This window comes from Bemisia tabaci, chromosome 8 (assembly GCF_918797505.1).
Source record: "Bemisia tabaci chromosome 8, PGI_BMITA_v3".
Classification (NCBI taxonomy): domain Eukaryota; kingdom Metazoa; phylum Arthropoda; class Insecta; order Hemiptera; family Aleyrodidae; genus Bemisia; species Bemisia tabaci.
In genome coordinates, this window is record NC_092800.1 from 43,284,330 (window position 1) to 43,308,254 (window position 23,925).

The window sequence follows — 23,925 nt, forward strand, 5'->3', positions numbered from 1 at the left end:
ATATCCCTCTGTATTCACAACATCAATATAATGTCCTCCAAACATTCCATATGACGAGAATGTCTGAATATGTCTTTACACACTAACGGCTGTGGAAGCCATACTTACGGGCTATATAGAAATATCCTCCGCGTTTCGGGCTCAGAGGCCGAAAGTTAGGAGTGTAGCACCCGGAGCACTCAAAGCTACGGCTCCAGGACCCGAAACTTTCGGCTTCTGAGCCCGGAACGGACGATGTATCTACACAACCCGTAACTTTTTTCTCAGTGCATTGATTGCCGCATCAAAGTCATCGATAGGTTCGATATTCGATACACGATTGTTGAGAGCATGAAATTTTCTTCAAAACACTGGAAAAAAAACACATTGGATCCAAGCAAAAATCCGATGGATCAAGAGTATTTTTTCTTGTCAATGTTTTCAAGAGTCTGGACTCTAGATCCAATATGTTTTCTTCCCCAGTGTATGGATGTCGCAGTTCATACGTCAAAAATTACGTCTTCCCTTTTTGCACGGCTCGGTTCAATTTAGTTGCAATACAAAGGATAAACAGTCGGAAATACATTTTATTTTATGTTTAGCGCCACCCACGAGTAAGATGGGGTTCAGTGCACTGAGTATCCGCCGGTGAGGCTGGATGCCTCCCGCCGGCCAAGCCAAAACCGATACCGGCGTCGATTTATTAATGGCCAATTATTGACGTCGCGGGAAGGGGAGGGGGCACAACTCGGCGCAACGTGCCAAAAATCGAGCAATTAATGTACTTGGGGGCCTGAAAAGCGCACTCGTAAACGCCTCGTAAAAGTTCATACACTCTCCGTTATGTCTTCACCTCTGCCGTTATACATACTGCCTTACTTCACCTTTTTCGTTCACTCCGTTTATTGATTGAGTATCGATCACTCCTACCAGCCGGCTGATTATTGAAATTGTAGACAACACTGGAAAAAAACAACGCATTGGGTCTAGAGTCCAGACTCTTGAAAACATTGACAAGAAAAAGGACTCTTGATTCAATCAGATTTAGGCTTAAATCAAAAAGAATTAGCTCAAATAAAGAGGCTTGGTTCTTGATTTAAGCTAAGATCCGATTGAATCAAGAGTATTTTTTCTTGTCGATGTTTTTAAGAGTCTGGACTCTAGATCCAATGTGTTTTTTTTCCAGTGTAGGGGTATTTTGTCTTTTACCTCCTGTATTAACCAGCGGGCTGATTATTGAAATTGTAGACAACACTGGAAAAAAACAACGCATTGGGTCTAGAGTCCAGACTCTTGAAAACATTGACAAGAAAAAGGACTCTTGATTCAATCAGATTTTTGCTTAAATCAAAAGGAAATTCGCTCAAATTCAGAGGCTTGGTTCTTGATTTAAAGCTAAAATCCGATTGAATCAAGAGTATTTTTTCTTGTCGATGTTTTCAAGAGTCCGAACTCTAGATCCAATGTGTTTTTTTCCAGTGAAAGCAATATACAAAGAATGACAAAAAGGATATGGAGGGATCCTATTGGTGGAAACGGGTGGTTGAAATAGACAAAGGAAGTAGGTAATGGACTGACTAACGGCAAATCACGAGAGACCCTTTAGTTAGTCCATCATTTATCCTTTTAGTCTATAAGAACCACCCATTTCAACCAATAGCATCGCTCCATACTCCCCATGTCTTCTGTGTCTATAGCACTGTTTATAGATTTCGACAATCAGCCGCTGGCCAGAATCAGAAAGAAGAAAGGGAGGAAAATGCCGGCAGGACACAACCCATTGAAATAGTTGTCCTACTCGTATGAGACATTGTAACTGTGGCTTGAAGGACAAGGCGCATAAGTGCGGTTTTCGCTATTTCGAAAAATAAGTGTTTGAAAATTTCGAAATTACATGGATCCTAATGGCGGAGAGAAAGTTTAAATTGACTTTTTAATGCTTAAAAATTGTAATTTGGGAGCGAATTTTCTACAGAATTGCATTAAGACTAGTTTTACACTGAAATCATTATTATTTCAAAAACTGAACTCATGCGCCTTGTCCTCCAAGCCCTTCCATTATGATTTACTGAATTTGTCAAAAAGAGAATTTTTAGTGTTGATGTATTGCCATCTGTCATTTAGACAGATTAGATGAACGTGTCCGCCTTTGCGAGGTGGTGGGTTTACCATTTATACCCTCAAACACGCTGTATATCCACCAGGGAAGAAATTGACCATATGCGTAATGGTGTAATGTATGAAGTATCTCTTCGATGTCGAAGGCGCTGGAAATGCTGCGCTGTGCTGCTTGCCGGCGCGCTGTTAGTTGCCCACGATAACTCTGACTGAGACGTTGTTTCTCGGAATATAATCGTGTTGCCAACTATTCGTGGAGCTCATATTGAAAATAAATATGTTTTGAACAGAACCTTCTTACGGAACTGGAGTCAACTGAACTGGTTAAAATATTTGTCAGGCTCCGCAGGTTTCTTAACCTCACGCAGTATCTCTTAGGGGCCGTTTAAGCACAACGTAACGCACTTTTTCCGATTTTTTAACCCCACCCTTCCCCCGTTGCAACGCATCCCTAACGCAGCCCTACACCTCCCCCATTTTGAATTAAGTAACGCTGGCCTGCCCCCCTCCAATTTCCAAAAAATAACCGAGCAGATGTAGGCGGGAAGGGCTGGATTTTTAATTTGTTGCACTTTTTTTTCAAAAATGTGTTCTCCTTCGGCTCGGATTTGTTAAGGTGCAGTTACACGATCAAATTTAGCCATCAAATTGGGCTACTCATTGGTCGCATCCTCACCTCAGGTCTTTTTCCACCAATCAGAGCTTCAGTTTGATGGCTCAATTTGATCGTGTAACTGAGCCTTTACGCAACGTTGGGCTTGAACCCCCTCCCCCTCATAACGCTGACCACCAGCACCATAACACTGGCTCAAACCCCCATTCCTCCCTCAATTGCGTTACGTAATACTTGAATGTAATGGTAATGGTAATGTAACTTGAATGTTAATGGTATAAGACTCTGTATAAAATGTCAAAATTCTAAACAAGTAGAGCTTCATTTAAATAGGTCATCGCAACGAAAAGAACGTGTCACAACGAAAGACGTCGAAATATAATGTACAGAGTATATTATTGACGATCATTAAAATATAATCGGTGCATATTATTGGTACAACAAAAATAAATCGGTAGCAGTGATTTATGCGTTTCAAGATACCGGAACTTATCGAAATCTCATTTTAAATCCGTTTCAGTGGAAAAATTATATTAAAAAATAAGACCTTTCACATAAGTTTTGGTTGCACCGCGGTAGATTGCAATCTCCGCAGTACAAACACACATTTGTTCAGAGGCAGAGCCAGCAATTTGGCAACACCGGAGTTCCTCCATTTAAACCTATGTCAAATAATCGATTCTGGTCGGAGCACCGGGCCTGGTGCTTCCAAGAATCGATACATTTTCATGGGTTAAATGGAGAGAAAACGATGTTGTTAATTTGCTGTATCCGCCAATGCATTTGTTTAAATTGTTTCGAAGGGGATCGATATTTAATTGTTGCCACTATTTTCCTGAAAGGATATCGAAAAATATCGAGAGTGACTGGAGAGAATCGATTAGATGGAGGTAAATATCGAGCAAGAAGCGAGGTCGATGAACCTTGTCGAAAATCTCACGTTATTCAAGTCTTCTCTAAAAATATTTTATCCCTCTCCCAGACCCCAATGAAAATGTTTGAGGATGACGAATTTTGTTTATTCTCTGGCCGTCAACCCACAGGATGAGGAGCATATTTTACGAGTTCATTATGAACAGCTTGGAACCCTGAGTTTTGGCTTATATTGTTTAAATAAAAATGGAGGGAAAAGGCCAGGGCGTGGTTCAGTTTCAGAGGATTTATTTGTGTTCTGACGGGAAGATAGGACGACACCATTTTGAAAAAGTCCAAAGAAATGGCTCTTACTTTTTGCAAGTTTATTTTTGGAATACGTTAATCGTGCAACTTTGTAGTTGTGGAAGAACTATTGCTTTAATCCATTAACTTCACAGTGTTGGATGACTGGTACGAGCGAGAACAATCGCTTTTCTTTGGAGTTTGCGTGATTTGTTCGACAAATACTTCTACTTGAGGAAAGTTAAGAGTATCTTTCCTTGGAATCTACCGATAATGGACGGGATATAAATGTTCCGTTTTTGGGCCATGCATTTTCACCTTTTACTTAGGAGATTTATTTCGAAAAAAAAAAAACTTTTCACCACAGTTGTCTTGAAATGGAAACCAGGGGCATTCTTCTATCAAAGAAGTTCATTACAGTAAAAAAATCTGGAGGGGAAAAAACGAATATTTCACTATTTTTGGGAGCATTGTGAGAGCACAACACAGGGGTGAAGTGAGAGCGAAAAAGGCATAATCATTTATTTTCCTTGCCGTGATTGAGCAGAACTGGCAGAAGTACTGCACGCAACTATTTGTGCTCCTAGGTCACCCATATTGCCGTCACATTTATTGAAGGCGAACTTGAAAGAGTGAGAGAGAGACCCTCAATAAGGGGTATAAGCGCAACTATTCGTGCTCCTAAGCCGCTCAAATTGCCGTCAGAATTATTGAAGGCGAACTTGACAGAGTGAGAGACCCTCAATAAGAGGAATGCGCGCAACTATTCGTACTCCTAAGCCGCCCTTATTGCCGTACCATTTATTGAAGGCGAACTTGAGAGAATGAGAGATACGCAATACTGCCGTTCTAAGGAAGGACGCCGTATGAACATTAAAGAGTTTCCAAATTTCCCTCGATAAAATGTTCATTTTTGAGGAAAGTTATGAATATTTTTCCTTGAAATTTTCAGGAACTTTAGGTAAAATTGCGAACAAAATTATCCTAAAAATTGGAGAGGAAATATTCATAAGTTTACCAAGAAATTCGTGTTTTATCAAAGGACATTTGGACGGAGTTAAACAGAAAGGAACCAAGCCACATCGGGATCGAACCGAGAAAAAGAGGTTTAAAGTTTGACTCCTGCATAAGACTCAATGTAAACGATAAACTTCAAGTTCAATTTCTGCAAAATTTGCTCCAACAAAAATTTTGAATTTTTAGCTATAGATAGTAGAGCAGTGGCTGAGTACAAAACCACTCATAATTTAATTTTTTCCAAAATGTGGGTTGGTTCCTTTCTGCTTAACTCAGTCCATTTGGTACCGCCTGGAGGTTCTTACGGCTTTTTTCCTTAGCACGGTAGTATAGTGGAAGAATTAACGCATTTGTCGGGTCTGTGCAGTGATGAATGCCACAAAACTGCTGCGTGCAACTATGGAAGCTCCAAAACCGCTTCATGATTTCATCAAATTCTTTGAAGACTAACCCGACAGAATGAGAAATCTACCTATTCGTAAAGGGAAATATGACTTCTATTTCTATAGAAACAATGAATATGCCATAGATTTCCCTATGCAAATAAGTGCGTGTACGGATGAACCAAAAATTGTAATTCCTTCATTAAGTAATGCAGTCTAATTCATTTTTCCGTGTTTTTTTCTTGGTACGATCTTACAGCAACACCTGGATATTTTATTTTAACTTTTGTATTATTTGCCTCTCGACTCATACTTTTTTAGATTATGTCCTTCGAAAAAAGCTTTCAGGGCGTCTACGCTACCCTCTGCCTTCTGAAGACTAGGCGATGGAAGTCTAAATTCGACAGTTTCAAGGTTTGTTCCTCGATGTGCTCAGACAATTTTAACTCATCGGGAAGGAAGAAGCTTGGAACACTTGTAACATCGATGACCTACGAATGGTCGGAACGTTAAGTGAAAGTGAATTGGATGCATAAACTTGACGGTTCTCGATAAATCACCCTGGCGATGTGAAATTTTCGCCGTCATAAAAACAATCTGTCACATAAATTTGGTCGCAAAAATTTGCACATCATTCCCAGAGATTCCACACGGCCGTAAGAGAGGTCGAAAGCTGATTCACAGTAATATTTCGTGCTTCGATCCCATGCGCCAGTAATGGAACCTCACCATCTTACAAGATCAACCGCCGCACGCCGCACTATGGTCCCAATAGCCCGATTCAAGCCGCATCAAATCAGATATGTTTTTTAAACCTTGAAACATGAGTTTTTAGGGGTTTTTTTTGGGTCGCTGAGTGCGAATGTGCAAATATTTTTCAGATTTTTAACATTTTTATACTTTTATATAACTGTGGTCATATTTTGTACAGAAACCTTAAATTGAGGTACATACACCAAAAGTCAACGCGGAGTCAAAATTTTGACTCTAATTTTAATTTTTGGAATTCCTTGGCTTTGTTTCCCCGCGAAATGGTGTGGACCCAGCACCTTTTCTGCACCTTGTTTGAAAAACAAGTACATTTTCAAAATGCGGCAAATATTTGTAAAACCTTTTCTAAGCCATGGCATCGATATTAATCTCAATGAGCCGTAGTTGTGTTGAAAGAAACTATACAAAAATGAATAGAAGAGGGTAAAAAACCAAGAAGCACATAATCTTTGGTTTCAACCCGTTTGTACATCGATCTTTTAGAGTCAAACGTCCAATTTTGAACGTTTGCGGTTGCGCGTACACCACGCTGCAGCACAGTAAAAGCACAAAATACAAAAGAAAAAATTGAAGTGCTTTGGACATCATTAAATTTGACACGGAACCACCTTCATTTTCACGAAACAAACATTATATTTTCCTTTAATACATCTTTTTTCCCCCCATCAATTTGAATGAGAATAATGCAGAGTGTGCGAACATTTCAAAATTATGAGTTGAAAAACGCTAACTTCGCGAGTTTAAATGTTAGAGCCTAACACAGCGGAGCGGCGGCGCGTGGTGTCAGTGCAACTTGCGCACTGGCGCCTACAAACCGAACAGACATACTTCTCGCATTGCGCAACGCGTAAAGTATCCCTGTTAGGTTTGAAGGCGCCAGTGCGCTAGTCGCGTTGATTGCCCTCGCCAGCCGCGGCGCGCCGCGTAAATTTTTCGCATCTTTTTCATTCCTTCAATTTTCTGAATTATGCTGTGCTTGTCACACACTTGCGTTTTAATGGTATAGTTTTAAGGAATTCTCACAATTTGCGAAGTATAATGAAAATTAAAAAAAGGATAAGAAGAAAGTTAAACATTTGAAACATTTTTTCATTCTAATACCGTTACCCCCTGATCGAGGATGAAATTGCAAAATTTAAATGTTTGATTGCTCAACTTTATCAAAAATTGAGTCCTTCAATGGCACAAATACTCACAAAAGTTATCAGAATCCATGCACCGAAAAAAAATTCTCGGCGTTTATACCAAGGTCCGTTGGTACCTTTACCATCTCACTTTTTTTACCAGTTATTGATAATTTTACCAAGATAGACAGGTAAGCTTACTTAAAAACCGGTATTTTTACAGTTTTTTTTCAGGTAAGAATACCACTTTTATTGGTAATCATTTCCGTAACTTCGCCATTTTATCTCGGTAATTCTACCACAGTCGATGAAAAATATTGGCGTTTTTACCAAGGTCGGGTAAAATTAGCGAGCAAGTGCAATAATTTTACCGAGAATTCTTGGTAATTTTACCCTTTTCTTAGTAAATACACCGAGATTTTTTTTCAGTGTAAAAATGTTCTTTAGTGCTGATTGATGAATTAAGATTGAAGAGGTTTGGTTACACCATCTATCGTAATTTATGACGGTGTTCATCTGACAACAATGTCAGTGTCAGCTGATAAAATGTATATTTTCTCATAAGAGGTTAATAAAAGTTTTCAGTCAGTCTTTGACATCTACCGAGAATTGTTTTGGTATTTATTTATAATTACTACGTAATTATATATTTTTCTTATTAAAAACTAAGAAAAACATGGTGACCCCGACGTGATCTTCATCTGCGCAATTTAGAAGACGTCAACAAACATTAAAAATTTTCATAAAAGTGGAATATACGGCCGAATTGAAAAGATAATTATCATCTTTTGGTTGAGACATGCAGTGATCGCTCGATCTCCGTGTCAATACCAAGTATGTGCAGTAATGGATTTGTCTCCACATATCTGAGCTATTAAAAATCGTGCAGTAATCGACCGATTTCCACGACTCGATTGGGCAATATCAAGCGGTAATTCGGCCTAATAATGCAAAAAGCGAAAAAAGCCAGCCTTTTGGCAACAAAATTTCATCTTAACTATCAGCTGTCAAGCCTTCAGAACTTCGTAGCACTAGAAAACGTTAAGTAACATGACGAACTTAAACATTCGTTATGAGGAAGCCAAGCAGATCTTTACCCAATTTTCCCAAGAAAATTTTGAACTTCAAATGATCGAACCAGATGTAAATTCAAATGAGTTGAGTGAATTTGAAACAAGATTCTGCGAAACAATGATAAAAATCTAAAGAGACTAATGGAAGAAAAGAGAGAAGAAACTGACAAAAATACAAAAAAATGATGCTTCTAACAACAATAAAAAAAAAAAAAAATAAACTCTGGGGATATGAAAAGTATGGCAGAACGTCGAGCCATTTTTCATTTTTCAACAATTGCGAAATTCTATCATCTCAAAGGTGCATTAAGAGGGCAAGCCGGACTTAATCGAACAACTAAAGCCCACCGAAGAGAATTATGACATAGTATGAAACTCCTGAAAATGGATGATATTATAACCTGTTATCCTGTCCACCTTTCCAAAAATGGTATAAAAAACTACTATTAAAATTATTTCAGTTTTATATGTTTTATAGTCAAATCATCGTACGATTTAAGTATAGTTGAACTATGTTCAACGATTGTATAACGTTAATTTAGGTTGGCATTGTTGCCAAGTAAGTTGCAACATTTACTACAAAATCAAATCTGAGCCTATCTAAGCGGAAGTGCATTCAGGCAGCTTGACTCCAATTTACAACCTGAGTGAGAAAAAGAAAAAAGTATAAATTTGAGTAAGAAGAAATAACCTACATGCGAAAAAAAAAAGAGTGTAAATCTGAATGAGAAGAAAAAGTATGACCTAAGTGAGCAGAAGATGTTAATGAGGTTATGATCAGAGACTGATTGTATGAGTTTTAAAATCGAGCATAATGAAGAAATGAAGCAAATTTAACATATATGGATTTAAGTAATACTAATTTATCATCGTTGCGGATTAATAATTATTAACTATATTAACATATGGTGAAAATAATGTGAAATTCATACTTCCTCAGTAAATTATTTTGACATACATAAAAATCGATTTAATAGCGCTCTAATTGGAAATCGAATTCCCAAAAATTTGGGATTCTCTTTTTGGTGCGGAAGGAAATCATCCAAAATGTATGATGTATTTATACTTTCAATAATCCTCTTGAATAGAGATGAAAGACTTGAGAAATTCATTGTGAGAAAAATTAAAGACATTTAAAGAGGTATTTAAACATTAAATTTAGAGCTGAAAGACTGTGAAAGACTAATAAATACTGCTGGAATAAGGAAGTAAAAGAAAAGTGTGAAGATCCTTATTGATCGAATGTGCCACAGAGAAAAGTTCAAGAAGCATTAAAATTCTCGTATTGGCGATTAGTAGTATTAAAAGCTATTCTTATTTCTAGCTGGAGATAAGTGGCATCTCTGGATAAGAAAGAACGTAAATAGGATTTTACACTAGGTGTAGAAGCAAAACGGATTAAATTATCTGATATTATCAGACATATCATTATGATCTCAAATTCAGATACCAATGTGCAAAATAGATAGTTCGTTTTTCTGTTTCTGTTGTCATCTTGTTTCAGGCAACATACTATCAACTAAGAGCAAAAAATACTGCAGGAACTAAATCGAGCCTATCCAAACCCTCTGCTGTCCCGTCCGTCCTATGTTCTCCTGTCCATCTTGTGTTGTCCTATGTATATCCTACATCCTATGCATGAAATCTTGTATGAAACCCTGACTGAATGCTCATCGCCTATCGATGATGAAAAGAAACGCAAAAGGAGAAAATAATGAACAAAAACAGAACTCCTCCTTTAACCTCCTTAATCTCTAGACCGCCTAGAATAACGAGCAGAGCAGAGAGTACTTTAACATTTACAATTTTATACAATACTATACATATATTGTACATACTTTAACAATTTTATTTGGCCAGGAATGATTATTCAAGAAGAATAAAAAAAAAAAAATCATCACCTGTGATCGATTACCCAAATCAAATGTTTGACATTTGAAGTCTAATGTGAAAATCTATCATCAACTTCAAACAATCTCTAGATGAACTTGAGACAAACTGACAGAGCTTATCGGAAAAGAATAGATTAACATCGGAAAACTTCGGAGAAGGCGACAACAATCATTCTGTCAATGCTTATTCAAATCAAACAAATCAGAATTCAATCATACATTGCACTCTTTTTCCCTTGCCTATGTTTTTATCCAATGGTTTTTCATATGGTTAAGGTTTTTAATGAGGCAGTATTTCTTGTGGATAATGAAGTTCATAAAAATCTGATTCCATGCAGTGATCTATTTGATCTCCGTGGGATAATAATTCCATGCAGTGATCGATTCGATCTCCGTGGGCTAATGATTCCATGCAGTGATCTATTTGATCTCCGTGGGATAATAATTCCATGCAGAGATCGTTTAATCTCTGTGGGAATAAATCAGTTCTGAAACACTGGACTGTTCGACTGCAGGGACGCCCGTAAGACAGTCACATTTTAACTGCAGGGGACGCCCGTAAGACAGTGGCATTTCAAATGCAGGGGACGCCCATAAGACAGTGACATTGTATGCATATAGCAGCACAAAAATTGCATAATTAGCATATATGGACGTATTTATGCTAAAAGGAGATATGTGCAAGTGGAAAGATGGGGTGTGCTCGTTAGTTGGGCCATAAGAAACAATGTAAAAGTGGATATAGCTCCTTTTGAGAAAATTGAAAAGCGGATTTTCTATTAAATCAAAAGGAGCTAAGCGCCAAAATATGCTTACTCATGAGCCGCGGGCATGGCAAGAGAGCGTTGTGGACAGGGCTCATGAGTTAAAGACACGGATCCGCGGCTCGGAGTCTCCATCGTCGCCGCTGACGTCACTGGCGCTTTATATTCCCCATTCATTCTTATGGCCCGACCACTAACGAGCACACCCCATCTTTCCACTTCCACATATCTCCTTTTCGCATAAATACGTCCATATAGAATTGTAATCACTTTCGCTCCCTCGGGAGAATGTTCATCTGACAACAATGTCAGTGTCAGCTGATAAAATGTATATTTTCTCATAAGAGGTTAATAAAAGTTTTCAGTCAGTCTTTGACATCTACCGAGAATTGTTTTGGTATTTATTTATAATTACTACGTAATTATATATTTTTCTTATTAAAAACTAAGAAAAACAACGGCATTCAACTTGTATTTAAAGAGTAAAAGTTAGAGTAAAAGTCGAGTTTTCTCCCGAAGATTGATCAATTCGTCGCTTGGCTGACACAAGGCGTAACTACAATTTGAGATGAACCCGGGAAAGCATTTAGTTATATCCGACAGGGCTCATCGCAAAGTGTATTTACGCCCTTATGTCATCCAAGTGACGAATTATACATTAAACCTTATGGATTAATAAAGCTTCAAATTTTCCAATAACCGCAATTTCAACTTGAAATGGGTCGGTGGCACAAAAAATACCCCATTAAATAGGATCTGCGGTACTCTCCCCGCTCCACAGGAGCGTTTGGAGATTGCCCTAGCATCAAAGAAGGGCCTCCAGGTGGCCTCTCCCAGAAAGTTTGAAAAATTGAGTCGTCTCAGGAGCAATATTGAGCTGTTTCCGTCGAAAATTGGTCCAATTAAAATTTCAAATATGAAAGCTATACTGCACACTTACTCTGAAAAATTCCCAAATTTCTCAGGAGGGGCTGGATAGAATTTTAGGAGGGGACAGGACCTGGCTCCTGGCCTCCCTATTTCGGCCCATGACGGAAAGTTGCGTGTGGTTTTTTATTCTCTTCGTGCACATAGTATAGATCAATCATTCAACTCGGTCCGATTTCAGTTAATGTTGCCCACGGTTAACGCAATCGAACAAAGCGTTTGGGTTCCTGATTAAAATCAACCTCAAAAATGTTTCATTCACGGCTGCAAGTTCTCGCGCATATCGAGCGATTAACATCGGCAATGCACCATTTCCGACGACGATTATGCTAAACGGACGATACAGAGGGTCAAAATGAAAAAAAAACCTGGCTTCAGCTCAAGAAATGGTCGACGGTTGGCGTACTTGACTTTGACTCTAGAGGTTGCGGGTTCGATAACTTGTGAAGCATCTTCTCGAGGCACGAGCCGCTGTCATAGCGCGCGTGCCAGTGACTCCCGCATACCGACCGTCGCTCCCGACTGCCTAATACCGAAGCGCCGTGGACTCAGGAGCTCGCAGAATACCCAGATATTTATTTTAATCATCCAAATAAAAAAGATAAATCCATCATAGAATAAAACCTGGTTCTGATGGAGCCTCCTCATTACGAAAAACTGTTCTGAACGAAAATTTCCTCTTTGGATTTGCCATGATAATGTATGTAAATGGACCTGATAACAAAAACTAGAGTCCTTTTATACTGAGAGTAAAGACAATGCGAATCCATCTCTGATTGGTTCCCGTATTTTAGGCCTACACAGTGTCACAAACGTGAATAAACATTACATTTTCAACAATTGCAAAGATGATGAACTGGAATGGACCGGGGAATTAGGGGTACGACAAGGAACAAATGGAATGAGAGATGGAACGGAGACAGGGATTTGGGAAAGGGTTGATCAAAGATTACAAAAATTGTCCGATCTGTTTAATCTTTATTCCCGTTTGTTACATCCATAAGTCGCATTGTTTCAACCTGCTGATAAAAACAAAATTCCTTCACCTCATGAGAATTTATTATGGTCAAGTGCCACTCTGCCGTGATGACGAAGAGAGCAGTGAGTGTCAAATTTTCGGAATCGAGTTTCCTTCAAAATTCGTCTAGTCTTTTTCAAATGAAATCGCTGAAATTGGTAAAACACCAAAAATTCATCTTAACTGTATCAAAAGGAGACATAATATGAAAAAACATTAAAAGCCCAAAAAATGACGTAGTTTCAGAAAAAACAGAAGTAATAGTGACATTATTCCTCCAAAGAGCCAATGAAAATGGTGTTCTCAAGTACAATGTCGCCCTCTTCTGCCAATGTCTAACATGAAAATGTGTTTGTTGCGTGCCCAAAACACAAAGATGAAAGTATGTAGAGGATAGCACTTATGGCTGTCTTGCCTAACACTAGCCTAACATGAAAATGAACGATGCGATGCCCTTTTTATGTAATTGAAATAAAATCAGTCGATTTGCAATCATCCAAACGATTTCTAAGAATCTTTCGGATGGTTAGTAGCAATTTGACAAAGAGCGTAAGATTCTCACGATAAAATTTTCCACTCCGACTCTTCTGAGCCCGTTTTCTCAAAACTTCATTTTTTGCACTTACTGCTCTCTTCGCGATCACGGCAGTGACGATGACATCAGCCGCAAATCGTACTTTTTCAGCTTACATAGCGAACCCACCTGAAAAAACTGGCATTGATCTGTGTGCGCAATATCACTTCACGGAAATGCGCATTAAATTCCATACACTTTCTAAATATGTACTAACATAAGTATACATATGTCACAGTACATGTGGGTACATGTGTGAGTGCATGCGCGATCGTCATTCTGATGACCTTTGAAGTTTTAGGTTTGGGAGCTAGTGGTGGCTGACATCGTTCCACTGGAAAGCCACCATGGCTCTCAGTCATTGTGGTGAAATTTGGTGCCGAAAATTTACCATGTTGTGCGTTTTGAAGGGAGTACTCTCATTTTATGCGGTGGCTCTCATATTTACAGCATATTTTGCCGCAGGTATGACTTGCTTTTATATTATATTTCAATGTGATTGTCTTACATGTTGATGGCTGGAGGCGATTCAATTTGAATTTACTCTTTAGAGCAGGTCGCACGATTATTGCTTTGAAAGTCATCGAAAGTAAAGCTTTCGAAGAGTTTAAACAGTTTTTTCATCTACGGTAAAAGCTCGTTAAGACGAAAAATGAAGGGCGAAAAAAATTTGTCATAAGCGGCTTTTCGTCTTAACCGTTCTCCGCTTAAGACGAAATTTTTCGGCATAAGCCAAAATTTGGAAGCAGTTTTAAATTTTTAAATTTTATTCAATACGAAATCCAATTTTGAATTTTTTTAAAATACGCACATCGGTTTATCGTCAACTGTCGATTGCATCTCAGTCATCCAGCAAAACAGAGGATACCCACGATCTACTCTCAGCCTACTCTTTTTATGTCAAGGTACGTAAAACTAAGTCTATTTTTCCTAAGAACTGGCTCTTTTTTGTCGTTTTTACCCAATTTCAGGGGAAAAAATCGGAAATTTTTCTTCGTCTTAACCGGCTTTGGTTACGGGTCAAAATTTCGAAATTTCGTCCTATCCGTATTTTTTTCACATTGACTCTAATGGAAATGTCAAGGGACCGAAAAAAAATTCGTCTTAAGCGGATTTTCGTCTTAACCGTATTTCGCCTTAACGAGCTTTTACTGTATCTGTGTACTAGTATTGATAACTTTTTCAATCGACTGCAAATAGATGAGTAGATTGGAAATAATGGATAGGAGCAGTTACATGAGTTCTGAAAATAATCAAATAATGCGAAATGAAATTCATAATTAATTCACTGTCCCTCGATCGACCAAAATGCGTTTAATTGACTCCATCCCATAACAGATTTGTTAAATTTGGTCCTTCATGCTTTGCATCAATATTCACTGGTTTAATACTTACATTGAAGCAGGACGAAACATATCGAGGGCAGTGGCGTGGCGTGCTTCGCGATATATCGATTGTTATGCCATTTAAAACTTATGGCAAAGGATCGATAAACAGGTGTTCGCAGCGAAGACCTTAATAATCGATTCTTTACCATAGGTTTAAATGGCATAACAATCGATATATTGCAAAGCACGCCACGCCACTGTGCGAAACCACGTATCTCCGTTTGCGACGGTGCAAACTTCCAATGATACTTCATTTTTTCTTCGAAAATCTGGCCAATATAATTTTTTGAAAATTTACTCAATTTTTCCTGTCTGCTGGTAGAATATTCTGTGTAAATTTCAAGCTAGAAAGTTGGCTTGTTTATCTTCGGAAAAATACAATGGGAGTGGAATCTTTCAACACCGCAATACATTATTTTGTAAGTGATAATTAGGTGCAGCATGCGGCTCAACAACTTTTCAAACATTATTTTACACTTTGCTCATGAATGCTCAATTGAGCAAATTAAGAAAATTCAAACAATTTGTCTTCGAGAAAATTTCCGAGGTGACACCACTGAGGTGTTAGGATCAAAGAATGGGATTTGTAATGGTGAAAAAATGGTTAGGAAAAAAAAACATGAATCCATTTTTCTTTTATAGGAAACCCGTATCAATATGTTAACTTTGACCTTTCAAATTTCAGGTCTAATTACACTCGTAAAACCGTAATTAAAAATTCAGCTAAAAAAAATCCACTATGCCGAAAAAATCAATGTTTTTTGTTCAATGACTTTATGACCTTTTAGTCGCGCGTGTTTTAACTTTAAAATACACAAGATTGCAAGAGAGGCTCAGAAAATATAGGGGTTCAAGAGTTTCGAATTCAGTTTTCAGTAATCCATACAACACGTAAGTAAATGAAGAAGACATACTGGTCCTATTAATATTGATAATTCATTCGTCACGATAGTTGTAACGTGATTTTGATCTAGTTAAGTGCAGTTCATTAATGTATGAGTTTTACTATTTGTGTGCTAGGAAGTCTCTCATATAGCCTGTTTAAGACGAAGCTTAAGGGATTTTAACGGTTTAATTGTTCATAAAATTTGTTTAGCTGATGGTGTCATCAGCTATATGTTTTTAAACTTATCTTCTACAAATTAAGACAGTATTTGAGGAGTACCACGCTATAGCATGAAAGATTTCACCAGTGAATTCTTGCGAAGATATATATATGTTGTATTCAATACAATTCCAGGGTTGGCATGACCATAGATGACCACGCAGGGCTAAAAATTTTGTTCATCACGCTTGAAAATCCCCACCATTTTTCTATGAGCGGGAAAGTTTGAATTTTCCTCACCGAATAAGGTTTCAGGACATTTTGTCAACGATTTTTTGTCCGCGCACCTTTTTTGTCCAGTAGTTTAAGCCCACACGTAAAATAAGCAACAGTGACTTGGTCCAAGCGTTATATTTTAGTCGGTTTGTAAAATTATACTGACAATATGGAAATGAGAAATTGAGAGAGAAGGAGGTGTTGTTATGGTTGCTCATTTTCTAAATGAAATGTTTTTACTTTCTCCTTTTGAATCATCTTTTTAAATTGTCAATGGTGAATGTTTCGTTTTATTCCTATCCTTAAAATATTCGATGTACAATATACCTTATATATGTATAGGTACTTACTTTCATTTTTTAAATTTTTTCTTTACGAAATTTTTACTTCATTTTGAAAACATTTACATTTTTAAAATGTGACAAGTATTTGGAAAACCTTTTCCAAGCGACATTAATCTCAATGAGCCGCAGTTGTGCCGACAGAAACTGCAAAAATGAATAAATGAGGGAAAAAAAATCAAGAAGCACGCAATCTTTAGTTTTAACCCATTTGTACATCGATCTTTTAGAGTCAAATACGTCAAATTTTAAGCGTTTGGTTGCGCGTACATCTCGCTGCAGCAAAATAAAAGCACAAAATGTAAAAGAAAAAATTAAAGTGCTTTGTAAATCATTGAATTTGACACGGAGCCACCAATATTTAAAAAAACACACATTATATTATTATTATCCTTTGATGAATTGATACATATTTTTTTGCCATCAATTTAAATGAGAATAATCAATGCAGAGTGCGCAAACATTTCAAAATCATAAGTTAAAAAACGCTGACTATGCGAGTATACATATTACAGCCTAACAGAGCGGAGCGGCGTGCTGCCAGTGCGAGAGGCTCACTGGCGCCTACAAACCTAAGTGGATACTTCACGCATTGCACAATGCTTGAAGTATCCACTTAGGTTTGTAGGCGCCAATGCGCGTCGTTGCGCGCTGCACAGAGCACAGTATCATACGAAATTGAACGTATTAAGAATGACAGGCATCCTTTAAAAGTACAGATCTTTCCTGGCAAAATAAATCAAGATACTTATCGCACACAGGAAAAGTTTAAGAGCCTTTTGCTGAGGCAAATATAGAGGTTTATCCGGTTCATAGGTATAACAAGGTGGGAATTTCTTGAAAGATAATTAACTCCTGGCACACCAAAGAGGTGTAGAGAGTTTTAGTGAATTTTGTCTCATGGAATTGACGCTCCCCCATTTTTACCAAAACTCTCAACTATATATTATTCTCCGTTGGACCAAACAGACAAAACAAAAAACAAGCAAACCGTCATTCTTCCAAGACATTATACATTTTCCGTGAGCAACCGTCGTTTGTATTTACATGTGGGTCAATTAACTTTGGGTCTCAATTGGCACGTGGACCAAAACTCCTGTGCCGAAAAAACGCGTGAACGTAAATTATTGGAAAAAACAGGTGCGCGGACAAAAATCGTTGACGGAATGTCCTAAAACCTCCAATAAAGTTAATATCTTAGTTAGGGGGTTACTTTTACACAAGCAGCAATGATCGCAGTAAGTTGCGATTTGAATGGGAAACGTATCATCAGCGGCGATTTATCGCAGTGTTATCCGACGAAAAAAATCGTGATAAATTGAGATAAAGTTTCTATTTTATCGAACGCGATTTTACAGAGATAAAATTGCGACAAGATTGAGGATGTTGCTCAGATGTTGATGATCCTAGCGATTTTATCGCCTGCAAAAGTCGTAAAAAAATCGCAATTTAATCTCTCAGAGCCTTGACCTTCCCAATAAAAAATACTACCTACTTGGACAGTATTTTTCGTTGTACGAAACGTAGTTTATTAGAAATTTTGATGAGAAAACGCATTTCAAAATGCTTAAATTTGTAGTTTGTCTAGTAAACTGGTATGTTAACGTTCCTTTGTTTCAACAGGTATGCATCCAGGAAACCAGCAACTGAACCAGCAACCGAACCAGCAACCGAACCAACAACCTAATGTCCCTCAACGGAACGCTGCCGGGCAACAGGTTCCACCACCACCAGCCGCCAATCAAGTTGCAATCTGTAAATTCAATTGCATGGTAACGCATGACTACCACGTATTCTACGAAAATGCTTGGCGCCAGTTGCGAGTGGGTACCTCGCATGGGTAAATGGCCAGCCGAATTGCAAATGTATTCTGTCTTCGTACTTTCTGGACTTCTGTGAACAACAAGACATCGACCCCAGGTGCGGCAAATATTGGGTCGGGTGGCCTACATGTTTTAAAGCATGGGTGTGGTCAGCCACGAAAAACTGTAGGCAACTCGTTAAGACCAGAGGGGAATTGGATCATCTGGTGACGAAGTCACTATTGCCTGTACCTGGAACCAGACAAACTTTGGCTGAGAATTAATGAAGTTTCATCACGCAATATTGAAAAGCCAATCATATTATAATTTTGCTAAATTTGCTATAAGAACCTTTTATACGCAGTGTGTGCGATTAAAAATAACTCAAAAGCTGGGCGCCTTTGGCTTTTCTTCGAATGTAAGAGTCAGCGAATAAAAAATTCTTACGACTTCAAAGTATTGTGAAACCAACAATAAACTTTCTTCAATGACGAACTCATCCTAACTTGACTGTGGATTTTTCACGTGTAGAAAATTTAAATTGACTAATTTAAATGCAGCAGTAAACGCTAATCTGTGCGAGTTGATTTTAGGAACATTTAATAGACTCGATGTATTTTGCGTGAACTTTTCATGAAGGGGAAAATCTTGTACTTTCTTTATTCTTAATTTTTTCATTTTGAGTCTAGCAAATAATCGCAAAATTAGCTTTTAAGTTTAAACTCTAGTTGGTACACCAGTTCCTCTATTTCACACGCTTTCTCTGCTTTCACTTAGAAAACTATTCCTTGAAATAGTAGATTTTAATGCTATGTTATTTCAAGTCAGTGCGGATTTTTCGTGATCGAGTATGCATATGTTTTAAAGAACCTTTATTTTTCAATTTATCTAACTAAAATAATTTCCATTTTGGCTAAACAGGAACAGTACACATGACTTTTGTGAAGCGTATTAAATTGAGTGAAAAAATTGATAATCATCTCAACATTGTCAACTTCTATATATCTTTTGTTAAGTGCGCCATTATTTCCTCTAAATTTTGCTTCTATTTATTTCTATTTATTTTAATTATTTTTAAGAATCATTTATTGAAGAGTTTTCTTATCCTTTAAAAATTAGTGTCATTTAAATTTTAAGTTCTTGTTCAAATGTGGAATTAAAGGAGAAGAGAGGTATTTCGTGCCGTTATTGAGATAGTGAACGTGTATCCAACTTTCAATGTTTCAGTATTTATTTCCTTTAAAATATTACACCAATCGTTGATCTTCGTGAAGTTGTTTATTTAGAGAAATACGTGTTTGAAGTTTCGAAATTACATGGATCCTTATCGCAGAAAGAAAGTTCAAACTGACTTTTTGATGCTTGGAAATTGGAATTTGGGAGCAAATTTTTCACAAAACGTACATTAAGACTAGATTTACTTAAAATCATTAATATCTCGATCAGTGGCGTGGCGTGAATTGCGATACATCGATTGTTATGCCATTTAAACCGATGGAAAAGGATCGGTAAACAGGGTGTTCGCATGCGAACACCTTAATAATCGATTCTCTGACATAGGTTTAAATGGCATGACAATCGATACATCGCGATTCACACCACGCCACTGATCTCGATTTTGCCAAAAACTGCACTTATGCGCCTTGTCCTCCGAGTACCTCAATTCTCCTCGGAGAAAAGGGGAGAGAGAGAGCGAAGGCCTGCCACAGTCAGAGGGAAGGAATGCAGGGAGCCGGCGCCGGACTGTGGAATGTCACTGATAGACATAAATTCCACCCTCGGGTCCGTAAGGCCTCAATGATGAGAATCCTGACATTTTAGCGCAGAAACAGCTTACGACGACTCCTTACGGAACGTCGGCGATAGACATAAATTCCACAGTCAGAGGGAAGGAATGCAGGGAGGCTCCCTGCATTCCTTCCCCCTGACTGTGGAATTTATGTCCATCAATTATCAAAGACAATTTAGCAAAGATCGATAAACAAAGATCGATGTATCGAAGGGTTGGATAACCCTACCTATTCTGTTTTATCCTTATCTTTACGGTTACACACTGATTATTCTCCTTTTCTCAAACTTCTTCCATTTTACTCAATTAATATCAATGTCGTTCCCCATCTCGTTTTATTTCATGTCCATCATATTTTATATCGAACTATATATCGAAGATCGATAGACATTACCCTGTTTTATGACTATCTATCTTGTTGAATTCTTATCCACCCCGTTTCACACTGATTATTCCCGTTTTCTTAAAATTCCTACCTTTTATCCCGGTGAATGTCAATAAATTCTGTCTTATCCCGGTGTATCCTGCTTTATGTCGAACGATATATCGAAGATCTATATACAATACAATATTTTCTACCTACGAATGAAACCCCAAAATATGATGGTAGGGGTGCGAGGCATGCCATAAGAAAAAAAAAATATAAATAAAATTAGTTATGGGGGGGGGGGGGCGGGCTACGGGAGTTAGAAAAATGAGCTGCGAGGGGAGGGGTAGAGTAAATGCTCGCAAAAAAAATTAGAACTAACCTGGCAATGATTTAAAAAAAAAAAAAAAAAGGAAGTATAAAATCCGTTGACTTGGCCGAGAAATGGAAATAAAACATCAGCTGATAGCAAACAAAGGTTACCAAGGAAACCAAGGAATGGAGCTTTCATAAAATAGTTTAGTTGCAAACAGCGTAAGTAGGGCACTTATGTTAATTACCGTTTATAAGTAATCGGCAAATGCGATTTAACCGAAAATCTATACAGTTCTTCATCAGATCAAAATGGACAAAATTACAAAATTTGAGACAGCTAACGTAAATCTGACGATAGTTATCGTGAACGAAAGAATTGCTGACATAGATCCGGTAACTATTATAGGTGGGATGGGGTGGGATGGGATATTCCATAATGTACGAAATATTTCATCTCTCAAAACAGGTCAACTTTCAGTTTTACGGGATAGTCTTTATTACACTGAGGAAAAAGTGAAGTTGGTTTAACATTCTGGGTGTAAAAAAAGTGTGCGAGAATTTATGAAATGCTGAAATACTCGCCACAGCAATTATAGTTTTATATCTTGGCATTGCTAAAGTAACTGCCGTGGTGGGTAATTTAGCAGTTTATAAGTTCTCGCGCACTTTTTTTACATGCAGAATGTTAAATCAACTTCACTTTTTTTCGGTGTATTGGAGATGTTGCATGTGTGAGGAATTTGCGATTTGACTATTGATTCTTATTTAAATGTTTGCGAGAAACACGATGGTGCCACTGGTTTTCCCTGAAATCAACTCCCAAGCTCAAAAAAGCTCTCAGGTTGAGGCCAAAATGGAGGGGATATCCCACGCTATCATGAGAGCCCACTTCTACATCAAAACAAACTCTCCATGCAAAGATAGGGAGCAAATACATTGACAGGGCTGCCACTTTATTTGGGGGACTCCAAAACTAAAAACACGGCAACCCAGCTAATGTATATTTGCTCCCTATCTTTGCATGGAGAGTTTGTCTTGATGTAGACGTGGACTCTCAGGATAGCGTGGGATATCCCCTCCATTTTGGCCTCAACTTGAGAGATTTTCTGAGCCTGGGAGTTGATTTCAGAGAAATCCAGTGGCACCATCGTGTTCCTCGCGAACTTTTACGTAAGAATCAAAAGTCAAATCGCAAATTCCTCACACATGCAACATCTCCATTGTCTGGTCAAGGCACGAATCATGCGAAGTTAATGAACCACCACACGGCGAGGACGAGTGTAAATCCCCTTTCCTCCATGAGTACATTTCCGTTGTATGATCCGTTTCTGACGAGTTTTCCTCGAGGAAATCGAGGAGATCGCTAATTCAATCAGACGCGAGTCAATTCGAGCGGCGCGGGCTCCGATGCGATCGAAAGCGATCAACGAGACAGAAAACCGAGGCGCTCGCCTCGGACGCGAGCCCTAGCCCATCCATCCAGTCAACCAGGGCCGAGTCAAATCAATGCCGCGGAAAGGGCCATCAACAAAACCCCCCGCACAATTGACATCGATAAAAAAAAGCCGGGACTCGCAACAAAACACGCTCTCGAATTATGACATAAAAATCGGAGTCAACCTTTTCAGAGATACCGCCCAAGCGGAGACCTGCCATTTTACGATCGGGGTGGGTAGCCGGACGCTTCCGTGAGGGTGATACCCATCGGCACACCCACGAAAAGGAGACGGATTGACATTGGCGTCGGGAAACTCCGCGCTCCTCGGCGAAGAGCTGGAGATCGGGTGCCCTGGCGATGAGGGAGCCCGGTGATTGGTGGGCGACGCCGCGTGGAGCCCCCGAGGAGCCCGGATCCAGGTCCATCCCAGACTCCGCCTCGGCGCCTTCCAGTCTCTTCCTTATCGATCCACGACCCCCGGATGACTTGGCGTTTGTAAAAATTGTTGCTGCTCCGCCGCTGCGAGAGCAACACGACATAAACGGGTTATTTTTGGACCATCGCCGCCGGCCCGCCGTTGCCGCGTCCTCCAATCCCACCCTGCCCGAATCAAAACCACCCAACTCCAACATCAAACCATACAAAGAACCGCGTTTCTTCCCTAGACAGACGCACACCCCATCCAAAACCACTTAACTCCAATAGAGATCAAACGGAAAACCACGGTTTTTCAACAGTGCGGCCCTTCGGGCCGCACAAAACCACATTAGTTCACGTTAAAATCATACGCACATTCGCGGTTTTTAGGATTTTGGTGTTTTTTCGGGGGAAAGCGGCGCCAGTCGCGGAAAAGAGATAAAGGCTCGGCGTGGATCCCGTGTTTCCTTCTCTGTTTGCTTCGGTGCGCTCTTCCTGGGCTGAGCCTTTGCCAGCTGCGGCGTGGGGGGGCGGGGGGCGGTGGGGGGAGCTGGAAATTCCCGGGACGCCAGGCGGGCGCCACCACCGGCTCGCCCGGGGCTCCGGGTCCCCGGCGGCGACGACGGTCGGTGCTACCAACCTCCGCCGATGGAATCAATTGACGCTTTCATCCTCGCCTGCGTTGCCGATCGCACCCACCGTCTAATTATCGGCCTAATCTGGGAGCGGTCTTCAGGATCGTAGTCATGGTGGCTCCTTTAACACCTCCAGCTATGCCTAGAGCCCCTTTATACTGAGAGTCCTGACAACACCCCTCATGGAGTCACAAACGGGAATAAAGATTACACAAATTGAACGTTTTTTGTAATCTTTGATCATTCTTTGATCGGCTCATTCTTAAATTCCTTTCTCCGTTCCTTCTCTCATTCCGTTTGTTCCTTGTCGAACCCGGAATTCCTCGGTCCATTCCAGATTATAACCTTTGCAATTGGTGAAAATGTAATCTTTATTCCCGTTTGTGACACTGTGAAGGCCTAAAATCCGGTTAACCAATCAGAAATGGATTCGCATTGTCTTGACTCTCAGTATAAAGGGACTCTAGCTACACCCAACCTTCATAGCCCTGAAATACCTTCCGTGATAGCGATAAGAGCAGTAAGTGTCAAATTTTCGTAATCGAGTTTCCTTCAAAATTTGTCTAAACTCTTTTAGATGAAATCACTGAAATTGCTAAAACAGCAACTCAGCACCTTGTATCAAAACTAGCCATATGGGCGTATTTCTACCAAACGGAACTATGCGCATTGAGACATGAGTCCTGAGATTTCATAAGAAT

General features: G+C 39.1%; 2 protein-coding genes across 4 annotated transcripts in view; one reads left to right on the forward strand and one right to left on the reverse strand.

Moving 5' to 3' along the window:
- Window positions 1-23,925, reverse strand: part of LOC109030472 (matrix metalloproteinase-2) — a 364,259-nt gene that overhangs the window by 136,264 nt on the left and 204,070 nt on the right. The window lies entirely within an intron of this gene.
- On the forward strand, window positions 13,588-19,856 carry LOC109030189 (uncharacterized). Its single transcript, XM_019041028.2, has 2 exons — window positions 13,588-13,876; window positions 18,085-19,856. The coding sequence occupies exons 1-2, from the start codon at window positions 13,759-13,761 to the stop codon at window positions 18,303-18,305; spliced, it is 339 nt and encodes a 112-aa protein (XP_018896573.2). The 5' UTR covers window positions 13,588-13,758; the 3' UTR covers window positions 18,306-19,856.

Bases quoted from the DNA above. Each gene is read 5' to 3' on its own strand.
- LOC109030189 (XM_019041028.2), top strand. From the start codon at position 13,759: ATGGCTCTCAGTCATTGTGGTGAAATTTGGTGCCGAAAATTTACCATG. The intron at 13,877-18,084 runs GTATGACTTGCT...TTGTTTCAACAG, and splicing joins TACAGCATATTTTGCCGCAG to GTATGCATCCAGGAAACCAG.